Source organism: Coregonus clupeaformis, chromosome 16, assembly GCF_020615455.1.
Source record: "Coregonus clupeaformis isolate EN_2021a chromosome 16, ASM2061545v1, whole genome shotgun sequence".
NCBI lineage: Eukaryota > Metazoa > Chordata > Actinopteri > Salmoniformes > Salmonidae > Coregonus > Coregonus clupeaformis.
The window spans coordinates 53,969,049-53,992,565 of record NC_059207.1 but is presented as its reverse complement, the minus strand read 5'-3'; the positions used below and the strand labels follow the sequence as shown (position 1 = coordinate 53,992,565).

General features: G+C 43.7%; 1 protein-coding gene across 1 annotated transcript in view; it reads left to right on the top strand.

Annotated features, from left to right (window-relative positions):
- The first annotated feature begins 86 nt into the window (after window positions 1-86).
- LOC121585183 (heparan sulfate glucosamine 3-O-sulfotransferase 1-like) overlaps window positions 87-23,517 on the top strand; it is a 25,656-nt gene continuing 2,225 nt past the window's right edge. Inside the window, exons 1-4 of the mRNA XM_041901581.2 lie at window positions 87-392; window positions 20,252-20,653; window positions 20,867-21,131; window positions 21,422-21,596. Of these exons, the coding sequence (XP_041757515.1) occupies window positions 20,417-20,653; window positions 20,867-21,131; window positions 21,422-21,596 (677 nt within the window). The 5' untranslated portion in view covers window positions 87-392; window positions 20,252-20,416. The remainder of the gene's footprint in view (window positions 393-20,251; window positions 20,654-20,866; window positions 21,132-21,421; window positions 21,597-23,517) is intronic.

The following is a 23,517-nucleotide window of genomic DNA, read 5'->3' as shown; positions in this document are numbered from 1 at the left end:
CCCTAAGGGGTCGATGTGTTTGTGCTAGCTCTGCTCTCTCTCTCTCTCTCTCTCGCTCTCTCTCTCTCTCTCTCTCTCTCTCAGTCAGTCAGTCAGTCGCTCTGACACTCAACAGAATCACACTCAACACCCCACTCTCACTCACTCACTCTTTTTGACACAGAGGCAGAGACACACACACATCGCGGGGCAAGCAAACAACAGAGAAGAGGAAAGAGGAAGAAAAGGAAAGAAGGAAATAAAGGAGGAGAAAGGGAAAACGTAGAACGGAGACATCTACCACTTAGATTTTCTCAGAGGCTTTGAGAGGAGAACAGACACAGAGGAGTTGATAGGAGAGGAAACGAGGAGGAAGAAAGCCTAGACAGAGGTCCAGTGTCACATTGACTCCGGTAAGACGTCTCTCTCTCTCTCTCTCTCTTTTTCACACACTCACTCACACTTTCTCTATCACTTACTCTCCATCTAACTCAAATTTGCAATAAGTAATCAACATAAGATTCTACTAAGCTATATAGAATTGTTTTAAGAACATCATACCAAGGATAATTTTGCAATTTCATTTTAAATATTAAGATCCCTTGAAGTATAATATATATATATATATATATATATATATATATATATATATATATATATATATATATATATATATATATACAGTATCAGTCAAAAGTTTGGACACACCTACTCATTCAAGGGTTGTTCTTTATTTTTACTATTTTCTACATTGTAGAATAATAGTGAAGACATCAAAATTATGAAATAACACATATGGAATCATGTAGTAACCAAAAAAGTGTTAAACAAATCAAAATATATTTAGTAGCCACCCTTTGCCTTGATGACAGCTTTGCACACTCTTGGCATTCTCTCAAATAAAGAAAAACCATTGAATGAGTAGGTGTGTCCAAACTTTTGACTGGTACAATATATATATATATCCACATATTTGATAAAGTTTTATTTGGCCTTACTGCTATTAGCCCATACAAACGCATATAATAACAGATTCACTACATGGAACAACAGATAATCCCCAAAAAGTTTGTTCTGAAGTGTCTGTTTAGTGCCAAAAATAAGGGGTCATATATATATCTCTCATATATATTTTTTTTTACATGTATTTAACCCCTTATTTTTGGCACTAAACAGTTTCCATATACTGTATACTTCCATAAAATGTTTCAACTGTTACCGGGGGACCTTCAGATGAGTCTTGTGAGGCCTGTGGGCGTCCTAGAGCAACCGACATGTACGTGTTCGTGAGAGTCTCACCTTTCCACAGAGGGGTCATATTAGTATGTAGCCCAAACTGTTCGGACTCTACATACAGAAGTTGGCAGATCGGCTGTACCGACTTCAGACGCTTGTTGGGGTCGTAGAGCAAAATGGAGAACACCATCGTGTTCGTGAGAGTCTTGTCTTTCCATAGAGGGGTCATAAACCATTCGGACGCTACATACGATTTTGTGAGAAAACCGATTTTCGGGATGTCTCATGGTCTGACAAACACCGCTCTAGCTCTGTCACCTTTCACCGCAGATGCAGAAGTGCGACATCGGCGGATGCGGTGGATTGAGATGCATCCAGTGCAAAAACCTGATATCGGTAGCTAAAGGGGACAGATTTTTTTTTTTTTATTCTTTATTTGTGTATTATGCTAATAAAATGTCTGCGGGGGAGCGGACATCGACTCTAGGGGGTTAACCTAAATCCAATGACATTGTGACATTAACTGAAGTCGGTGCCCAGTGGGAATGGTCTGTTAATGTCACTTTGTTGGGATAGTCATACAGTTTGTGTGTGTGTGTGTGTATATGTGTGTGTGTGTGTGTGTGTGTGTGTGTGCGCGTGCGTGCGTGTGTGTGCGAGAGAGAGGAGAGAGATAGATGCTGGCAGAGAGAGGAAGAGAGAGAGAGAGAGAGAGAGAGAGAGAGAGAGGAGAGAGAGAGAGAGAGAGAGAGAGAGAGAGAGAGAGAGAGAGAGAGAGAGAGAGAGAGAGAGAGAGAGATTTATGATAATATGGTCTGTTAAGCAACAGCTAGTGGAAGACTTGTGGTATATGGATAAAAGGTAGTGGTGGACACGCAGCATGTGTGGTCCTCTGTAGCTCAGCTGGTAGAGCACGGCGCTTGTAACGCCAAGGTAGTGGGTTCGATCCCCGGGACCACCCATACACAAAAAATGTATGCACGCATGACTGTAAGTCACTTTGGATAAAAGCGTCTGCTAAATGGCATATTATATTATTATGTGTTGTGGGCTGCATGTATTACACACCAATAGTGGATAACAACTCCAGGGTAGTATAAACCACAACTGCCTCAGACTCAGATACTGAACATCCTGTTCATGATAGTCATATCCGTCATGAGCCAACCTCTCTAACTAATCTGGCATGTGTCACTGGTAGATCACAACTCCCGGGTAGTGAAAACCAACCACAACAGTCTGATTCAGTATGTGAACATCATGTTCTTGATCCTGTCATATCAATCATGTTGTGAGTAAGCCAACCAACCTCTCTAACTCATCCATGACGTGGGCTAAAGATGAACTTCAAGTCAAGATTCATTGTACATCAATTGCCAAAGTTTTTGCCATTCTCTTTTTATGCTAATTGAAAATGAGCCCACAACATGTATATTTTCAGATTTCCAGAAACCTCCAGCCACAGTAGTAAAAGTACAACTAACCAAAGCGTGTTTGACCTTTGTAATGTTTGGAAAGGGTAAATGTGGTCAGAGAGATACAGAGGGAGAGAGAGAGAGAGGGGGAGAGAGAGAGAGGGGGGGAGAGATAGAGAGAGGGGGAGCGATAGAGAGGGGGAGAGACATGGTCAGAGTGAATGGAGCCTCTGTCTCTGAATTAGTCACTAACTGGGACAACAGCATCATGTGATGTGAGGAGCCAAGACATCTTGGCTTGATAAACAAAATCCCCACATGGCTGGGTCAAGAGTGCATTATGACCGATGAGTGCATTTATCCCCGATGACAGGGACAACGTTTTTACTATGTCAATAGTGGTAACATTACTTTGTTTTAGCTCTTTGAAGGTCATGAAAAATAAAAAGCACGTAGTACTGTACTTTGGAAATAGTTATTCTTATCATACAGTGTGCCCTAGTGTACTGTACATTACAACCTCTCTTCATGCAGACTGCACTCACCTCCTAAGCGGAGTCACTAAGGCACTGTTACATATTGATGAGATTTACTCTGTCGTAATACCGTACCCTGGCTTTGTCACACTGTGTCCTCAAGCTAACTGAGTCAATGCTCAGTCAGAAACTATGATGGATGTGTAGGCATGTGTAGACATAGAGACAAGGAAGCTACAGAGAGGGCGTCAGGTACCCTAGCGGTTAAGATCATTGAAGAATCCCCTAATTGCTCCTGTAAATCGTTCTGGATAAGAGCGTCTGTTAAATGACAAAAAATGTTAGAGAGGACAATGTAGAGATAGTTAAAGAGGGGGAGAGGTATAGAGATAAAGAAACAGAGAGAGGGAGTGAGAGAGATATACAGAAACAAGAGAGAGTAATGGACAGAGAAACACAGAGAGAGAGAATGACAGAGAGAGTCACCCAGCCTCCCTGTGCACTGGCCTGCACAGGGAGGCTCTGTCCGTCACTGTGTCACCTGGCCCTGTGAGTGTGTGAGTGCAGGCCAGGGCCAGGCTGTGTGGAAGCTGTGTGTTTGGGCACATTAGGAGGCATTAGCAGGGGGAGCTTGCGAAGCAGCTGTGAATAATACATGGCCATTATTTATGAGCAGAGAGCAAGTCCTCTGGAGGGAAATGAGGCGCATGCTACGGCTACACACTCCAAAAGTTACAGTGGGAGGGGGGACGGGAAGTGTGTGTTGCGAGGCTTTACTTTACATTCTAAATCGACAGAATCTACAATACCTTTCTCAGACTATTTTCTCACCAGAAATAGCCAACTGCTGATGTTGTTCAGGTCATCTAGCGGAGTGTTATTTAACTAAGCGAGTGTGCATTTAGCTGATTGTTAACAGAGTGTGTGTTTACAGGAGCTCAGGGGGAAAGTTCATTAACCTGGCAGTCATCCACCATGTCAGTCAGTTGGGGCAAAGGTCCTATCTCCTTACAGTACAGGTGGCACAACTGCACAATGACCTCAGCTCATCATAGAAACACACACACACACACACACACACACAGTCTAACCTGTATGGAGACAGAGTCAGTGTTTGCTAGACCATCACACTCCAGTTGGTTTAAGGAGAGGTGACAGGATCACCCACTGACCACCAGATGGAGGGAGCTAGAGAGGCCCCACATTACACACAAGCACAGACAGACGGATGGACGGACACACAGACGGTTTTTCTGGGGTTAGGCTAGGTCTGGCTATTTGGGTCTGGGTTTAGCTCTTTGGGGTTGCTGGGCAGTGGTTAAGATAAGGTGGGATAGAGTGGGGCAGAGAGTCAGGACTTCAGGGAGCTCTGAGTGGACTGTTTGGGTGGGCCTAGTCTGTGTGGTCATGAAGCCCCTGGGTAGGATTAGGGTCAGGGTAGTAGGGTGGACGGGTGGAGGATAAAGGGCATGGTAGAGGAAATGCCAATATAGTACTGGACTCTGAAGACCCTGTCCTATAACACACCCACTGACTGACAGAGCTTCCATGCTGTTGTGTCAATCAATTAAATCCAATCAACCCAATTTGTATTTATCAGTTTGTGCAACTGTAAACTGTCTGTCCCCAAAAAACAGATGAAGGACAGCAGACAGTGGCATTGACACATCTCTGTTGGGCAATACTGTACTACTGTAAATGGCATTGGTTTAACCTTGATAGTGAAAACACCACACAAGGGGTTTAAGCTGAAAGCCCAAGGTGGGAGTGAGGGGGGGGGTGAGGATGAGGGGGGTTTATCCATCGCTGTCTACACTCATTAATTTCCAGTCACAGTGAGAGCCTGAGGACTTGGGGTATGGGGAGAGGAAGGGCGGAGAGGTAGGGTGAGAGGGTGGTGAGCAAGAGGGTGAGGCGGGCGATAAAGCCATTTAATAGTCTTAAGTGCTTGGTCAATCAAATCCCCCTGCTAAAACCTTAATGTTCTAATGTTTCCCCCTTCGCCCCCCTCATCTCAGTGTGTGGTGTGTGTGTGTGTGTGTGTCAGTCTGGAGAAGCAGTGGGGTATACAGCACAGAGGCACACAGGCTATTAGATATGTCACAGAGAACCACTATGAGAATATGAGGGACAGAGAGAGAAGAACAGAGAGAGAGAGAAGGACAGAGAGAGAGAGAGAGAGAGAGAGAGAGCGAGAGAGAGAGAGAGAGAGAAATAAATAAAGAGCCACCCTCTTCCCTTTTCATCTTTCGCTCCCTCTTTCAACTTCCTCTTTCTTTGTCTTTCTCTTCCTCGGTTCCCCTCTCTCTCCCTCTCTTTCTCTCCCTTCCTTCATCTCTCCATCTTAGTCTCATGGCCCCAGGTGAGAGGGCTATAAAGAGTGGTTTTAGGTCCTTCTCTCCTCTCACACTCATTCCTCTACTACATTCTACAGTACATCATCAGCTTTACTCTGTCTCCTCCTCTCTCCTCCTCTCTCCTCCTCTCTCCTCCTTTCTCCTCCTCTCTCCTCCTGTCTCCTCCTGTCTCCTCCTGTCTCCTCCTGTCTCCTCCTCTCTCCTCCTGTCTCCTCCTCTCTCCTCCTGTCTCCTCCTCTCTCCTCCTCTCTCCTCCTTCTCCTCCTCTCTCCTCCTCTCTCCTCCTTTCTCCTCCTCTCTCCTCCTCTCTCTCCTCCTTTCTCCTCCTCTCTCCTCCTGTCTCCTCTCTCCTCCTTTCTCCTCCTCTCTCCTCCTTTCTCCTCCTCTCTCCTCCTCTCTCCTCCTTTCTCCTCCTCTCTCCTCCTCTCTCCTCCTGTCTTCATCTCTTCTGTACCCTCTTCCCATATTAAACCTACATAGGCAGAGTTCAGGACCCACATTATATACAGTAGTTAGGTTCGCTGGCAGTGGTGGAAAAAGTACCCAATTGTCATACTTGAGTAAAGGTAAAGATACCTTAAGTCACCCAGTAAAACACTACTTGAGTAAAAGTCTAAAAGTATTTGGTTTTAAATATACTTAAGTATCAAACGTCAATGTTATTGCTAAAATATACTTAAGTATCAAAATGAGAAATAAAAGTATAAATAATTTCACATTCCTTATATTAAGCAAACCAGACGGCACAATTTTCTTTTATTTAATTTAATTTAATGTAGCCAGGGGCACACTCCAACACTCATCATTTACAAGTGAAGCATTTGTGTTTAGCAAGTCGGACAGATCAGAGGCAGTAGGGGTGACCTGGGATGTTCTCTTGATAAGTGAGTGAATTGGACTATTTTCCTGTCCTGCTAAGCATTCGAAATGTAACAAGTACTTTTGGGTGTCAGGGAAAATGTATGGAGTAAAAAGTACATTATTTTCTTTAGGAATGTAGTGAAGTAAAAGTAAAAATAGTTAAAACTATAAATAGTAAAGTAAAGTACAGATACCCCCAAAAACTACTTAAGTAGTACTTTAAAGTATTTTTACTTGAGTACATTACACCACTGTTCACTGGCCCATGAGGATATTGACCAGACAGACCTCCCCCCATCTGTCAACGTGCCCCCATTCCAAACACCCATACGCAAACACACATCCCCCAAATCACATACACACATCCTTGCTCATATACAGTACAGTACAGTACACACATACACACACACACCCTGCCCACACACATAGATCCTAATTGACGCTGACACAGACTCTCGGTGGACCCACATACAGACACACATACAGACGGATCAGTATTGACTTTCTCTTGACAACAAACAGTGAAATGAGTGACTGGAGCTACACAAGCACATTGCTGAATGAGAAAGTGGAGTAAGAGAGGAAGTGAGACAAATAGACAAATAGAGAAGAAGAGAAGATGAGAGAAGAGAACAGAGGAGCCCCCCTGTGTCCTGCTTTCACTCCATCAGTGATTCGGGTGTCAAACCTGGTTTGTTGTATACACTGTGGATTAATGGGCCAGATAGTGACAGCAGACAGTCAGAGCTACAGTACGTTACTGTGTGAAAACCAACATATGTGCTACATGGGACTGTGAGCATCTCTCTCTCTCTCTCAGTTCTTAAGAAAAAAAATTGAGAAGTGAAAAATTGAAAATATAAAATAATTAAAGAGCAGCAGTAAAATAAAATAACAGTTGGGAGGCTATATACAGGGGGTACTGGTACAGAGTCAATGTGCTTCGGAGGAAGTCGTGACAGGTAAGAAATCATCAAAATATGCAAAGTAACAAAAAGGAGGGAAAGATTCAAATGTTAAGTCTTATGTCCCTTCAAAGCGTTTGGATGAAAGATCGACAGAGAAAGTGAAAGATAAATAAATCAGAGAGAAGAAAGGGAGAAAGGGCGGCAGGTAGCTTAGTGGTTAAGAGCGTAGTGCCAGTTACCGAAAGGTCACTGGTTCTAATCCCCGAGCCGACTAGGTGAAAAATCTGTCGATGTGCCCTTGAGCAAGGCACTTAACCCTAATTGCTCCTGTAAATCGCTCTGGATAAGAGTGTCTGCTAAATGACAAAAAAATAAAATAAATGGAGAGAGAAGGGGCAGGTGGAAAAGAGAGGCGGTGAGTAGGAATTTCCCTCTCTGTCTGTCTGACGGCTCCAAATCTGAATGGCACAGGTTGCCATGTTTGCACACTCACGCCTGCACACAGCCCTGTGCCAGACTGCCATGAACAGTAAACTCACACTCCAGACATTAGCATGGGGTGTATGCCAACGCCTGCGCCCAGACACGCATGCCAAAGGCATCTTTAATTAGATCACACACACACACACTTTCCCGCTGTCTTTTACAAACACATACACACTCTCCCGATACACCCTGTTTTTAACCCAGAAATCCCCCTGCTCATCTCTCTGACACACACACACACACATACATACATACACACACACACACACACACACCACCATCCTCATTATCAATGCGCCATACACACACACACTAGAGAGCTCTTTCGAGTGTTTGATACGATTGACCCAGATCTTCAAGCGCGAACGGCTGGGGAGGGAGAGAAAAGGGTGTCTGGGGTGGGGTGTATGTGAGGGGGGAGAGGATTGGGGAGAGTGTGTGTGAGGGGGGAGAGGGTTGGGGAGAGTGTGTGTGAGGGGGGAGAGGGTTGGGCGGCTGGTGTGGAGTTTTTCTATAGGATCTAATTTGAAACCCAGTCGGGGGTCGATGGGCAGATTTCTGTGGTCAGTGTCTTTGCTGGAGAGAAGGGGAGAGAGACAGAGAGAGAGCGAGAGGGAGAGGGAGTGAGAGAGAGAGGGGGTAGGGAAATAGAGACTTTTTGGACCCCCGGAAACAGTCGTTATCTCCAGAACTCTCCCTTTCCCCCTCCCTCTCTTTTGAACCCTCATTCTTCTGAAAGAGATCTGATGTTCAAACAAGCCTGTTCATGTAAAGGAGGAATACTATTTTTAAGGCTTTAGGAGTGCTTGTTTGGCACACAAACACACACACAGACAGATACTATGACACATTCAGATGCTGCATGGGCTCAAGGAGAAAATGAAAGAAACGTTATCATATAGACCCATTTCCCAGCCGCGTTCTGAAAAGTTGCACACACAGTACTTTCCCAGACAGGGCAGCTTGCCTGTGTCAGGAGTTGTTCCTGACCATGTGACGTGACCAGGAAAAACGATTGTTTACCTAGTCATACAATTAGAAAGTATTCAAGATCCTAAATATGACTGTTCTGTCTTTGTTGTGAAAGCTAGCTTTGTTGTGGTAGCTAGTTTGTGGAATAGCAAGAGGAATGTTTGAAGTAGTCCCAAACTCATGCAATGAGCATGACAGATTTGTCTCTCTCAAATGTCCCTGTCGAATTTGTTTATATATCCCTCTTGGATGGTTTTTGTCTAGCCACACATGGAATGAAAATATATGAAGCCTTCATTAGATTTTCTTTGTCAATACAGTATATTGAATAATATGGTTTGGCTTTGTTGTGATAGTTGTCTGAAAGGATGATAACATATTCACAGTACTAATGTGAATATATGCCATTTGGCTGACGGTTTCTTCCAAAGCGACTTGCATGCATTTTTCATAAGGGTGGCTCCAGCGGGAATCGAACCCGCGACCATGGTGTTGCAAACGCCAAGCTCTACCAACTGAGCCACAGAGGACCAATACAGGGAAATAGAGGGAATAGAGGGGAAAATTGAAATCGACACAGAGAGAGAGAGAGACAGAGAGAGAGAGAGACACAGAGAGAGACACAGAGAGAGAGAGACACACAGAGAGAGAGAGAGAGAGAGAGAGAGAGAGAGAGAGAGAGAGAGAGAGACAGAGAGCAAGAGAGACACAGAGAGCCCAAGAGAGAGAAAGGAGAACAGAGACAGAGAGAGAGAAAGGAGGAGACAGAGAGAGCAACAAAGAAACAAACGGAGAGACAGAGAAGGAGACAGAGTAACTACTAGAGAGAAAGAAACAGAAACATAAACAGAGAAACAGAGAGAGAAACAGAGAGAGACTTTATCTACAGCCCCACAGCCTTGGTGATATAGCTAGGCTGGCAATCTACCGGCTTTCACCATGCCACCTCCTACTAGGGCCAATCTCTCTGCCTGTGTTACACAAACACACTCCCGCTGAGAACACACCCCTCCCCACCTTCCCTCCCTCCATCCCTCCCTCTGTCCCTCTGTGCAGGATAATCCCCGACATCCCCCACCACAAATACCAGCACTCACCAAAATATAGTTCTAAGGCATGGCACGGCAAACAGAGTGTGTTCACACACACACATACACACACACACACACACACACACGAGAGATTTAGATACAAAGTAAGAAGCAGCCCACCAACCCATACAATACTCAAACTAACAAAATACACACCCATAAACTAGCCAAGAGAGAGCGAATAAGCACTGCTATTTTACAGTGGGGAAAAAAAGTATTTAGTCTGCCACCAATTGTGCAAGTTCTCCCACTTAAAAAAATGAGAGAGGCCTGTAATTTTCATCATAGGTACACGTCAACTATGACAGACAAATTGAGGAAAAAAAATCCAGAAAATCACATTGTAGGATTTTTTATGAATTTATTTGCAAATTATGGTGGAAAATAAGTATCCTGGAGTGGCCTGGAGTGGCCTAACCAGTCTCCAGATCTCAACCCCATAGAAAATCTTTGGAGGGAGTTGAAAGTCCGTGTTGCCCAGCGACAGCCCCAAAACATCACTGCTCTAGAGGAGATCTGCATGGAGGAATGGGCCAAAATACCAGCAACAGTGTGTGAAAACCTTGTGAAGACTTACAGAAAACGTTTACACACAGACATACATATACGCATATACATACACATATATACATACATATCCATTAAAAATATATATATATTTCCCTTTATTACTTTTCAACCCCACCATCCCTTCCCTAATTGGAGTAAACTAGTGAACAACAATGCTTAGGCCTCTACTTCATGCTTATACATACTATATACATTTTATGGACACAGTCAATAATTATATTTTGTTTGTTTTTACTCCTGAACTTCCTACGATCATTTTCATGATGTCCATCTTGTATGCTTCTATATGCCATATCTTTCTAACTGTGCTCTTTCACAAAAGCTCACAATATATAACCTATATACTTATTATGGACACAGCTTGTCTTACACTAGTTATCTTGTTGTTATTAGTTGTTGTTATTAGTCCCATCCTTCAGCTCCATTCAACACCTCCCATCTATCTTTTAACACCATCCATATTGGATTTCTATTTGCCATATATTTTTCAACTGTACTGTGATGTTTTACAAGTTCTGAACCTTTCTATTCTCATTGTTTCTACAGTTTGTAAATTGAAAATAAACATTTCTGCAGAGCTGGGCAGAGCTGGGAAGATTGTATCCCCCATACAAATAACATTCTATTGGTAGCAAGAATTTTATATAACAATTTAAATTGAAAAATTCTAAGTTTTGAATCCGGCGTCGTTTTGCGTATCAGTTCATAAACACTATGCCATGGAATCGGTATGTCAAATATCTCTTCCCAACTATTTTGCAAATATATGGGACGGCTGTCAATCTTTTGGTCCTTAAATTATCACAATTTTCTTTAACCAATTATGTTCTTTAATGCAAGGCCGACAGACAAGTTCCTTACTTTTGCCTCTTTCCACTTTCCTCTTCCATTTTTTCGGTAATGCTGCAATTATTTGGTTGTAATTTTGGGTAGAGCACATTTCCATAAATTTTTGTTAGCTGCATGTGCAACATAACTCCACCATTCCCATTTTTTTTTTCAAAAAAGAATCGTTTTTTATCAATTAGTATATTTGAGTTTAACCACAATAGTTGTTGCAATATTTGTTCTGTCATTTCTGGAGGATTAAATTGAAATTGCAACCAGCTTTCTATGGCTTGTTTTAGAAATAGTGATATTTGGGAGATTATTTCCTTTTCAAATACCTGAACGTCAGGGGTTTTAATCTGAATAAAGGGAAAAAGTCCCTTCTTAAACATTGGGTGAAAATGTTTCGCATTATTTGTAACTTATTTTGTACATAATGTTTCTGCCACCGTCTCTTATGAGCTTCTGGATATCAGGACAGCGATTACTCACCTCGTACTGGACAAAGATTTTTTCTTTAACGAGTCGGACGCAAAGGATTTACTTCAGACGCCCGACAAGGCCCAAATCCCTGTCATTCGCAGGAGAAAGAGATGGAGATATCGGGGACATAGGTCGGGGTGCCTTGTAAGGATCCGACGGCGAGTGAATAATCTGCCTCTACCATCAGTCCTATTAGCCAATGTACAATTATTGGATAACAAAATAGACGAGCTACGATCACGAATATCCGACCAACGGGACATAACAAACGGTAATATCTTACGTTTCACCGAGTCGTGGCTGAACGACGACATGGATAACATACAGCTGGCGGGGTTTACGCTGCATCGGCAAGACAAAACAGCCGCCTCCGGTAAGACAAGGGGTGGCGGTCTGTGTATATTTTTAAACAACAGCTGGTGCACGAAATCTAATATTAAGGACGTTTCGAGGTTTTGCTCGCCTGAGGTAGAGTATATCATGATAAGCTGTAGACCAAACTATTTACCAAGAGAGTTTTCATCTATATCGTAGCTGTCTATTTACCACCACAAACTGATGCTGGCACTAAGAGGAAGCGAACAGGAAAACGCTCATCCAGAGGCGGCGCTCCTAGTGGCCGGGGACTTTAATGCAGTGAAACTTAAATCCGTTTTCCCTAATTTCTGCCAGCATGTTAAATGCAACTAGAGGGAAGAAAAACTCTAGACCACCTTTACTCCACACACAGAGATGTGTACAAAGCTCTTCCTCGCCCTCCATTTGGCAAATCTGACCATAATTCTATCCTCCTGATTCCTGCTTTCAAGCAAAAACTAAAGCAGGAAGCACCAGTGACTCGGTCAATAAAGAAGTGGTCAGATGACGCAGATGCTAAGCTACAGGACTGTTTTGCTAGAACAGTCTGGAATATGTTCCGGGATTCTTCCGATGGCATTGAGGAGTACACCACATCAGTCACTGGCTTCATCAATAAGTGCATCGATGACGTCATCCCCACAGTGACCGTACGTACATACCCCAACTTTGCTCGCTTCAAGGCAAGCAAAACTGAGACATGCATGAGAGCATCAGCTGTTCTGGATGACTGTGTGATCACGCTCTCCGTAGCCGATGTGAGTAAGACCTTTAAACAGGTCAACATTCACAAGGCCACAGGGCCAGATGGATTGCCAGGAGGTGTACTCCGAGCATGCGCTGACCAACTTGCAAGTGTCTTCACTGACATTTTCAACCTGTCCCTGATTGAGTCTGTAATACCAACATGTTTCAAGCAGACCACCATAGTCCCTATGCCCAAGAACACTAAGGTAACCTGTCTAAATGACTACAGACCCGTAGCACTCACGTCTGTAGCCATGAAGTGCTTTGAAAGAATGGTATGTTATCCATGTCGTCGTTCAGCCACGACTCGGTGAAACATAAGATATTACAGTTTTTAATGTCCCGTTGGTAGGACAACCTTGTAGGTCCTCCAATTTGTTTTCAAATAATTGAACATTGGCTAATAGGATTGATGGAAGAAGCAGTTTACTCGCTCACTGTCGAATTGTTACAAGGCACCCCGACCTACGTCCATGATATCTCCGTCTCTTTCTCATTCGAATGACAGGGATTTGGGCCTTGTCGGGTGTCTGTAGAATATCCTTCACATCCGACTCGTTGAAGAAAAGATCTTTGTCCAATACGAGGTGAGTAATCGCTGTCCTGATATCCAGAAGCTCTTTTTGGTCATAAGAGACGGTGGCAGAAACATTATGTACAGAATAAATTACAAATAACGCGAAAAAACACACACAATAGTACTATTGGATAGAGGGCTGTAAAACGGCAGCCATCTTCTCCAGGCACCATTACTCATGATCCTCAACACGGCGGCCCCTTCAGGGGTGCGTGCTCAGTCCCCTCCTGTACTCCCTGTTCACCCATGACTGCATGGCCAGGCACCACTCCAACACCATCATTAAGTTTGCCGACGACACAACAGTGGTAGTCCTGATCACCGACAACGATGAGACAGCCTATAGGGAGGAGGTCAGAGACCTGGCCGTGTGATGCCAGGATAACAAACCTCTCCCTCAACGTGATCAAGACAAAGGACTGAGCACGCCCCCATTCTCATCGATGGGGCTTCAAGTTCCTTGGTGTCCACATCACCAACAAGCTATCATGGTCCAAACACACCAAGACAGTCGTGAAGAGGGCACGACAAAGCCTATTCCCCCTCAGGAGACAGAAATTATTTGGCATGGGTCCTCACATCATCAAAAAGTTATACAGCTGCACCATCGAGAACATCCTGACTGGTTACATCACTGCCTGGTATGGCAACTGCTCGGCCTCCGACCGCAAGGCACTACAGATGGTAGTGCGTACGTCCCAGTACATCACTGGGGCCAAGCTTCCTGCCATCCAGGACCTCTATACCAGGCAGTGTCAGAGGAAGGTCCAAAAGGCTTCTTAACAGCTTCTACCCCCAAGCCATAAGACTCCTGAACAGCTAATCAAATGGCTACCCGGACTATTTGCATTTCCCTTCTTTTTCTTAAAACTGCGTTGTTGGTTAAGGGCTTGTAAGTAAGCATTTCACTGTAAGGTCTACACCTGTTGTATTCGGCGCATGTGACAAATAACATTTGATTTGATTTGATCATATATTATATTAATGTCTGTATCTTCATGATGTATATGTAAGATAGATATATAGGGATATAGAAGGACAAAAAGGAGAGATTGAGAACGAGAAGAGGAGAGTATAGAGAAATGGGAGTAATAGTAAATAATAAAATGGCTTTTGTAAAGAGAAAGCGAACGAGAGGGTTCATTAGCAGAGTGGAAGTGAAGCAGAATGTGCTGCGTCTCGACAGGAGGGATATACTCCAGCGTACCAGGGAGTCACAGTGGGGGACACACACACGGAAAGCACCCACTTCCCACTGGGACGTACTGGTTGATTCAACATTATTTCCACATAATTTCAATACATACCGAACAAAAATATAAACACAACGTGTAAAGTGTTGGTCCCATGTTTCATGAGCTGAAATAAAAAGATTCCCGAAATGTACAGCATACAATTACATTCTAGACAATTCTGTGCTTCCAATTTTGTGGCAACATTGTACAAGATCGCCTTTTTTTTTACAAGATTTGTCAACTCTGCTTGAAATTGATCAGCTTACAGTGTATCGATGAAATGTAGATAATGAGTGGAATATATTGTTATATACAACCCAGGTAGCCCATTTCAGCAGTGCATTGTACACTACACTATAATTTCTAATGGTAGCACATAGTGATTCTTTCCACTTTGTCCTATTGAAGCACACTGGCTGATGGAGAATCATGTAGTATTTACAGCTTTATCCATATATGATTTGGTTTTAACTTCCAACATAAATTGATGTAAAATTGCTACAATTATGAGGTAAGCATATAAAATATTACAGTTTTCAGCAGTTATCAATCTATATACGTTAACTAGGCACTACATGCTTTTGGTTCAGTAGTTATCAGTTTTGAGCAGTTTGATTAAGTGATAGTTAATTGTATTGTTAACAAATGACAAGAAAATCATATCAAAAGTAAAGTGAATGTTGAATTTTGAAAAGCAGATACTTAGATTGAATATGTTTCCATATTCAAAGAGTGATTTGGTGCAGTGAACAAATGACTTTGTGAATGTGTTTGTCGTACTCAGTCAATTGAAAATGTGCTTAAAGTTTTGAAACACGAGCCATTTTGATGATCTGTTTTGATTTGTGCTTAGAGTTGTGAAAATGTACCACATACTTGTGAAATTTCACCAACGTGATTGAAAAAAATTGTAATATCATACATTAGAGAAAAATACTAGCCAGTAGCCACCACTTCCAGAGTAAATTCTTCAAAGACAAACTAAACGAAACATCAGGACAAACCCTTCAGCCTTGATAGCTGACTTGATGAAGGTAATGATGACAAAAGTGACACCGAGCAGGGAGACTAGACGAGAGGTTAGGGGGAGAGGAGAGGTCGGCTGGTGCAATTAAAAAGGAACACAGGAACCGAACGCTGACGAGGTTCTTCTCCAGGAACACACAACACGCACGCACACACACACACAATAAATAACTCAGCCCCATCATGCTGGCCTGAACACAATAACAACAATACAGTCAGAGGAAGGATAATGTTACATGTATGACACCGCTGTACAGTGATGTTAAGGCCTGGTGAACACAGACACGGCAACAAACTAGACACCATGTCTACATGGTGCCTCGACTCTCTACAAGTCCTCCGTCCGTGACTGGTTGCCTGTCTGTCGAGGACAAGTGACAGACAGAACCACCCATGCCAGGACTGAGAGATACAAGAAAGCCCACATAACCTACTTCTACCACCTAAGTAAATTATGTGTAATTGTTCTAATGTTAGTCCATATCCATATACACTACCAGTCAAAAGTTTGGACACACCTACTCAAGGGTTTTTCTTTATTTTTACAATATAGAATAATAGTGAATACATCAAAACTATGAAATAACACACATGGAATCATGTAGTAAACAAAAAAGTGTTAAACAAATCAAAATATATGTTATATTTGAGATTCTTCAAACAGCCGCCCTTTGCCTTGATGACAGCTTTGCACACTCTTGGCATTCTCTCAACCAGCTTCACCTGGAATGCTTTTCCAACAATCTTGACGGATTTCCCACATATGCTGAGCACTTGTTGGCTGCTTTTCCTTCACTCTGCCGTCCGACTCATCCCAAGCCTTCTCAGTTAGGTTGAGGTTGGGGGATTGTGGAGGCCAGGTCATCTGATGCAGCATTCCATCACTCTCCTTCTTGGTCAAATAGCCCTTACACAGTCTGGAGGTGTGTTTTGGGTCATTGTCCTGTTGAAAAACAAATTATAGTCCCACTAAGCCCAAACCAGATGGGATGGCGTATCGCTGCAGACTGCTGTGGTAGACTTGCTGGTTAAGTGTGCCTTGAATTCTCAATAAATCACAGACAGTGTCACCAGCAAAGCACCCCCCACAACATAACACCTCCTCCTCCATGCTTTACGGTGGGAACTACACATGCAGAGATCATCCGTTCACCCACACCGCGTCTCAAAAAGACACAGCGTTTGAACCAAAAATCTCAAATTTGGACTCAATCCACCGGTCTAATGTCCATTGCTCGTGTTTCTTGTAGTGGTTTCATGCAGCAATTCGACCATGAAGGCCTGATTCACAATCAATCAATCAATCAATTTTATTTTATATAGCCCTTCGTACATCAGCTAATATCTCGAAGTGCTGTACAGAAACCCAGCCTAAAACCCCAAACAGCTAGTAATGCAGGTGTAGAAGCACGGTGGCTAGGAAAAACTCCCTAGAAAGGCCAAAACCTAGGAAGAAACCTAGAGAGGAACCAGGCTATGAGGGGTGGCCAGTCCTCTTCTGGCTGTGCCGGGTGGAGATTATAACAGAACCATGCCAAGATGTTCAAAAATGTTCATAAGTGACAAGCATGGTCAAATAATAATCAGGAATAAATCTCAGTTGGCTTTTCATAGCCGATCATTAAGAGTTGAAAACAGCAGGTCTGGGACAGGTAGGGGTTCCATAACCGCAGGCAGAACAGTTGAAACTGGAATAGCAGCAAGGCCAGGCGGACTGGGGACAGCAAGGAGTCACCACGGCCGGTAGTCCCGACGTATGGTCCTAGGGCTCAGGTCTCTCAGTTGGCTTTTCATAGCCGATCATTAAGAGTTGAAAACAGCAGGTCTGGGACAGGTAGGGGTTTCGTAACCGCAGGCAGAACAGTTGAAACTGGAATAGCAGCAAGGCCAGGCGGACTGGGGACAGCAAGGTGTCAGCATGCCCGGTAGTCCTGACGTATGGTCCTAGGGCTCAGGTTCTCAGAGAGAAAGAGAGAACGAGAGAATTAGAGAGAGCATACTTAAATTCACACAGGACACTGGATAAGACAGGAGAAGTACTCCAGGTATAACCAACTAACCCCAGCCCCCGACACATAAACTACTGCAGCATAAATACTGGATGCTGAGACAGGAGCGGTCCGGAGACACTGTGGCCCCATCCGAAGAAACCCCGGACAGGGCCAAACAGGAAGGATATAACCCCACCCACTCTGCCAAAGCACAGCCCCCGCACCACTAGAGGGATATCCTCAACCACCAACTTACAATCCTGAGACAAGGCCGAGTATAGCCCACAGAGGTCTCCACCACAGCACAAACCAAGGGGGGGCGCCAACCCAGACAGGAAGATCACGTCAGTAACTCAACCCACTCAAGTGACGCATGAAAGAGCACCAGCAAGCCAGTGACTCAGCCCCTGTAACAGGGTTAGAGGCAGAGAACCCCAGTGGAGAGAGGGGAACCGGCCTGGCAGAGACAGCAAGGGCTGTTCGTTGCTCCAGAGCCACACTCCTGGCCAGAAACTGAGGGGTAAAGACTTAAAGGTTGAGACCGAGTTGCGCCACATGGGTAGGCAGACTGTTCCATAAAAATGGAGATCTATAGGAGAAAGCCCTGCCTCCCGCTGTTTGCTTAGAAATTCTAGGGACAATTAGGAGGCCTGCGTCTTGTGACCGTAGCGTACGTATTGGTATGTACGGCAGGACCAACTCGGAAAGATAGGTAGGAGCAAGCCCATGTAACGCTTTATAGGTTAACAGTAAAACCTTGAAATCAGCCCTTGCCTTAACAGGAAGCCAGTGTAGGGAAGCTAGCACTGGAGTAATATGATCAAATTTCTTGGTTCTAGTCAGGATTCTAGCAGCCGTATTTAGCACTAACTGAAGTTTATTTAGTGCTTTATCCGGGTAGCCGGAAAGTAGAGCATTGCAGTAGTCTAACCTAGAAGTAACAAATGCATGGATTAATTTTTCTGCATCATTTTTGGACAGAAAATTTCTGATTTTTGCAATGTTACGTAGATGGAAAAAAGCTGTCCTTGAAACAGTCTTGATATGTTCGTCAAAAGAGAGATCAGGGTCAAGAGTAACGCCGAGGTCCTTCACAGTTTCACACAGTCTCCTCTGAACAGTTAATGTTGAGATGTGTCTGTTACTTGAACTCTGTGAAGCATTTATTTGGGCTGCAATTTCTGAGGCTGGTAACTCTAATGAACTTATCCTCTACAGCAGAGGTAACTCTGGGTCTTCCATTCCTGTGGCGGTCCTAGTGAGAGCCAGTTTCATCATAGCGCTTGATGGTTTTTGCGACTGCACTTGAAGAAACTTTCAAAGTTCTTGAAATTATGGACTGTCGTTTCTCTTTGCTTATTTGAGCTGTTCTTGCCATAATATGGACTTGGTCTTCTGTATACCACCCCTACCTTGTCACAACACAACTGATTGGCTCAAACGCATTAAGAAGGAAAGCAATTCCACAAATTAACTTTTAACAAGGCACACCTGTTAATTGAAATGCATTCCAGGTGACTACCTTGTGAAGCTGGTTGAGATAATCCCAAGAGTGTGCAAAGCTGTCATCAAGGCAAAGGGTGGCTATTTGAAGAATCTCAAATATAAAATATATTTTGATATGTTTAATACTACATGATTCCATATGTGTTATTTAATAGTTTTGATGTCTTCACTATTATTCTACAATGTAAAAAATAGTACAAATAAAGAAAAACCCTTGAATGAGTAGGTGTGTCCAAACTTTTGACTGGTAGTGTATTTCAGTGTCCATCACTACCATGTGGTTATACTTTTACAATTTGACATTGCACCAAATACTTTGTTTTTTTTCTTTCAATGAATGTCTGAATTAACATTATAGCTCCCCAGAGGGGAAATTGAGTTTGACACATGAAGGGACAATACACACTAGGGTTGGTATCTTTCAAGGATTTTATGTAATCTATCACAATACATCTAGTGGGTCCTTTTGGGTCCTTCAGATTATCACAGGTGTCTGTAATCATCTCTGGCCCTCTTGTGGCCTCATCACATGTCAAATATATGAAATAATTCAATAAAATGATTTAAAAATAAAAAATAGAATTACAAAGCTGTAAAACATTATCCTAAATATAAGCCATCGACTAAGTGAATACCATTGGTGTTTAATATGAGGGTTTCAGCATGAAACATCCTTTATTAATTTTTTTACTATGTCAATCTGTATTTGTTGTCAATGTTTTGGGGTCAAACTGGTGGCAGTTTTGAGCAGTCAATAGCTAGAAGAGTTGCAGAGTTAATTGGAAATAATGCCATTGTTGATTACAATTGTTTTAATTAATTGGGCTATTTTCTATATACTAGAAACTAATGGACAACATGGACACAGATACAATAAATTGATAATATATTAATACAGTTATTCAAATATAAATGATCAAAGTTACGATAGATTGCCATAGCTTTTTTGTTAATTACCAAAATCACTGAAGATTCCGGTAACTTTCTAAATTACTGGTAGCTTTGCAACCTTAATAGACACACCGTGTAAGAGGCAGCTCCAGTCTTCATGCAGTTCTCTACCCTAAATGTAGCTCATTTACATAACTAAAATATCAACTCAGATGTTTAAAACTGCTTTTGACAGTGGAAAATAACTCTTCATTTGCAGGCTCTTCACTGAAGACCCCTGGATCCTGAACCCATTTCACCCAGGAGCCCCTACCCCCACCGTCCTCCTTGCTCCAGCCCCACAGCCTGTGGGTATCTTCCTGTACCTGTGTGTGTGTGTACCTCCCCCTCCTCATCCTCCCACCTCCACAGCCCATAGTCGACCATGCTGTGGACTGTTCTCCTAGCCCTGCTGGTTCTCCTCCTACTGCAGACCCAGCTATGTGTCTGTCTACGGGTGCTCAGAGTTGCCGGCTATTCCTCCCCCTCATCCTCCCCCTCTCGTAATGCCACCCAGCAGCGACTACCTGGAGTCATCATCATCGGCGTGCGTAAAGGTGGCACCAGGGCCCTCCTGGAGATGCTCAACCTCCATCCGGACGTAGAGGTGGCCAAGGCTGAGGTAATGAGACACAGAAACATCATCATGACCATCTTAACTTAATTTGTAAAGCACTTTCACACAATAGGCTACTCTCAAAGCTTTAACATAATGGGATGAAAATAGTCATGCAGGATAACAGAATGAAAGAACAAGACAAAATCCTAGACTTTACAGCGGTACATTTTTGGGAGGGGATAAGGCATTAAACAACTCTACATACTTTCTTTTTAGGTGCACTACTTCAACGTGGAAGAGCACTACCGGCGGGGGCTGGCGTGGTATCGTGCCCAGATGCCCTTCACCCTGCCTGGGCAAGTGACAGTGGAGAAAACCCCTGGCTACTTTGCCTCTCCCGAGGTCCCTCAGCGGGTCTGGGAGATGAACCCTGCTGTCCGACTCCTGCTGATCGTCCGGGATCCCGCAGAGCGCCTCGTCTCCGACTATACCCAGGTCCTCCATAATAGGGTGACCCGCCACAAGCCCTACCAGTCTCTAGGTAAGTGGCACCGAGGTTAAAGTGGTAGCCCAGTAACCGAAAGGTTGCTAGTTCAAGTCCCAGGCGATGGATAATTGGGGACTGCTTGTGTCAGATGATTACTACCACTACTGTTGTTCCCTTGAGAAAGGCAGTTAACCCCAAAAATGTCAATCCATCCAGTGCTCCATACCTCAGATCCTGTTCCTCTCAACCTATATGTGTGCCTAGAGTTGGGAAAAAGCGAAGACAATATACATTTTTGTTCTAACCTAATAATATTGGACTCTATTTTATGTTTTCTATTGTAGAAGAGCTACTGCTCCGCCATGGCCACATTGACCCGGCCTACAAAGCCCTGCAGAGGAGCCTGTACCACCAGCACCTGGACCGCTGGCTGGATGTCTTCCCCAGGGAGCAGGTCCATGTGGTGGACGGAGAGGCCCTCATCAGAGACCCCTTCCCAGAGCTCCGGAGGGCGGAGAGGTAATGTTATACCTAATGTAATCTTTGGGCGTGTCCCAAACTCCACAACAAAGGGCTCTGGTCAAAAGTAGCCATAATAAGATTTTGACCTTATGGTCACTGTAAGTACATCTTCCCTGTAAGGTTGGAACGGCAGGCTGCCCAGGAAACCATGGAGCCGGCACGAGATATAGCTCAGAAAACATACCTCAATCCAGGGATGGAGATGCTAGGTAGCCAAAACCACAGCAGCCATTTTCGAAGGATAGTCAGCCAATCAGCTCCTTTGTTGTTCAACATGACATTCCATATTGGGAAGGGGATACCTAGTCAGTTGCACAACTGAAATGTGTCTTCCTCTGAATCAGAGAGGTGTGGGGGGCTGCCTGTTGTTGTTGTTGAGGGTTAACTGCCTTGCTCAAGGGCAGAACTGTAGATTTTTTCCACCTTGCCGGCTCTAGGATTCAAACCAGCGACCTTTCGGTTACTGGCCCAACACTCTTAACTGCTAGGCTACCATGGCTGCTGGGGCTACTGCTAGCTAGCATGAGGATAAAAAAGTCAGTTTACTTTAAAAAGTATTTCAATCTTCTCAAGTCCAACGCCATCTCCCATCGCTGGATTGAGGTATGTTTTCCGAGCCATATCTCGCACTGGCTCCACTGTGTCCTAATTAGGAGAGCCTGCCGTTCTGACCGTAAGGTCGGAGTCTTATTATGGCTAGTCAAAAATAGTACACTATATAGGAAATAGGGTGCAATTTGGGACACAGACTTACACTAGAATAAAATGGACGAAATTACACTTTATCACCATGCACTTTAACTTGTAGCCTACATATTTAACCAACCATGCTTTTTGCACACATTTAGCCTCCTGTCTATTGCTGGTACATGTTGGTAAAATTCAGATTTTCTTTCAATTGGCATGAGAATTCTTGGCCTACTTTCACACGAACACAACAAACAGGAAGTTCATTGAAAGGACCCGGAAATAGCAGTCTTCTTCTTCTTCATCTTATATGGTATTATGGCGGTCCACAAACACACTTTAGAGGTGCATGCTGCCACCTACTGTACGGGTGGTAAACTATATAAAAAATATCCATTGTAGAAAAAGGGGATAAAAACAACATCATACAAAAACAAAAATGGACACATACAAAAAAATATAACATCACAATCCTTCAGTCACATTCCAATTCAAGTCATATCCCTACACAGTCTCCTGAGTGGCGCAGTGGTCTAAGGCACTGCATCGCAGTGCTAGCTGTGCCACTAGAGATCCTGGTTCGAATCCAGGCTCTGTCGTAGCCGGCCGTGACCGGGAGACCCATGAGGCGGCGCGCAATTGGCCCAGCGTCGTCCAGGGTAGGGGAGGGAATGGCCGGCAGGGATGTAGCTCAGTTGATAGAGCATGGCGTTTGCAACGCCAGGGTTGTGGGTTCGATTCCCACAGGGGGTATGACAAAAATAAATAATAATGTAAGTCGCTCTGGATAAGAGCGTCTGCTAAACGACGTAAATGTAAATGTAAGGCGGAACATCCATTGACAAGATTTCTTGCAATTTAAACTCACTGAGTCCCTAAAAGCATTCTCTGATTGTGCTGTGCAGTTTATGACCATTGCAATAAATGCTACCTCAGCTATCATATGATATTTTTCCCATCTGCACACACTTGAGACACGCATTTATTACACTGGAGGAGCTTATGCACAAAAGATCTTAAAGGATATTTCATAAAGCCTAGCTTTACATGAGAAGGGAGAGACTTTATAATATGGACGAAGTGGGTTTCCTTACTCCATCCACCACACAGGTCAGTCAACGTGCACCAGTCACTTCATCTACTTCATCAGGTATATCATCTGCATCCACTTCATGCGCAACCCCAGAGATAACCCCCTTGACAGGCGCCCTGCTTCGGAAATCCATTCACA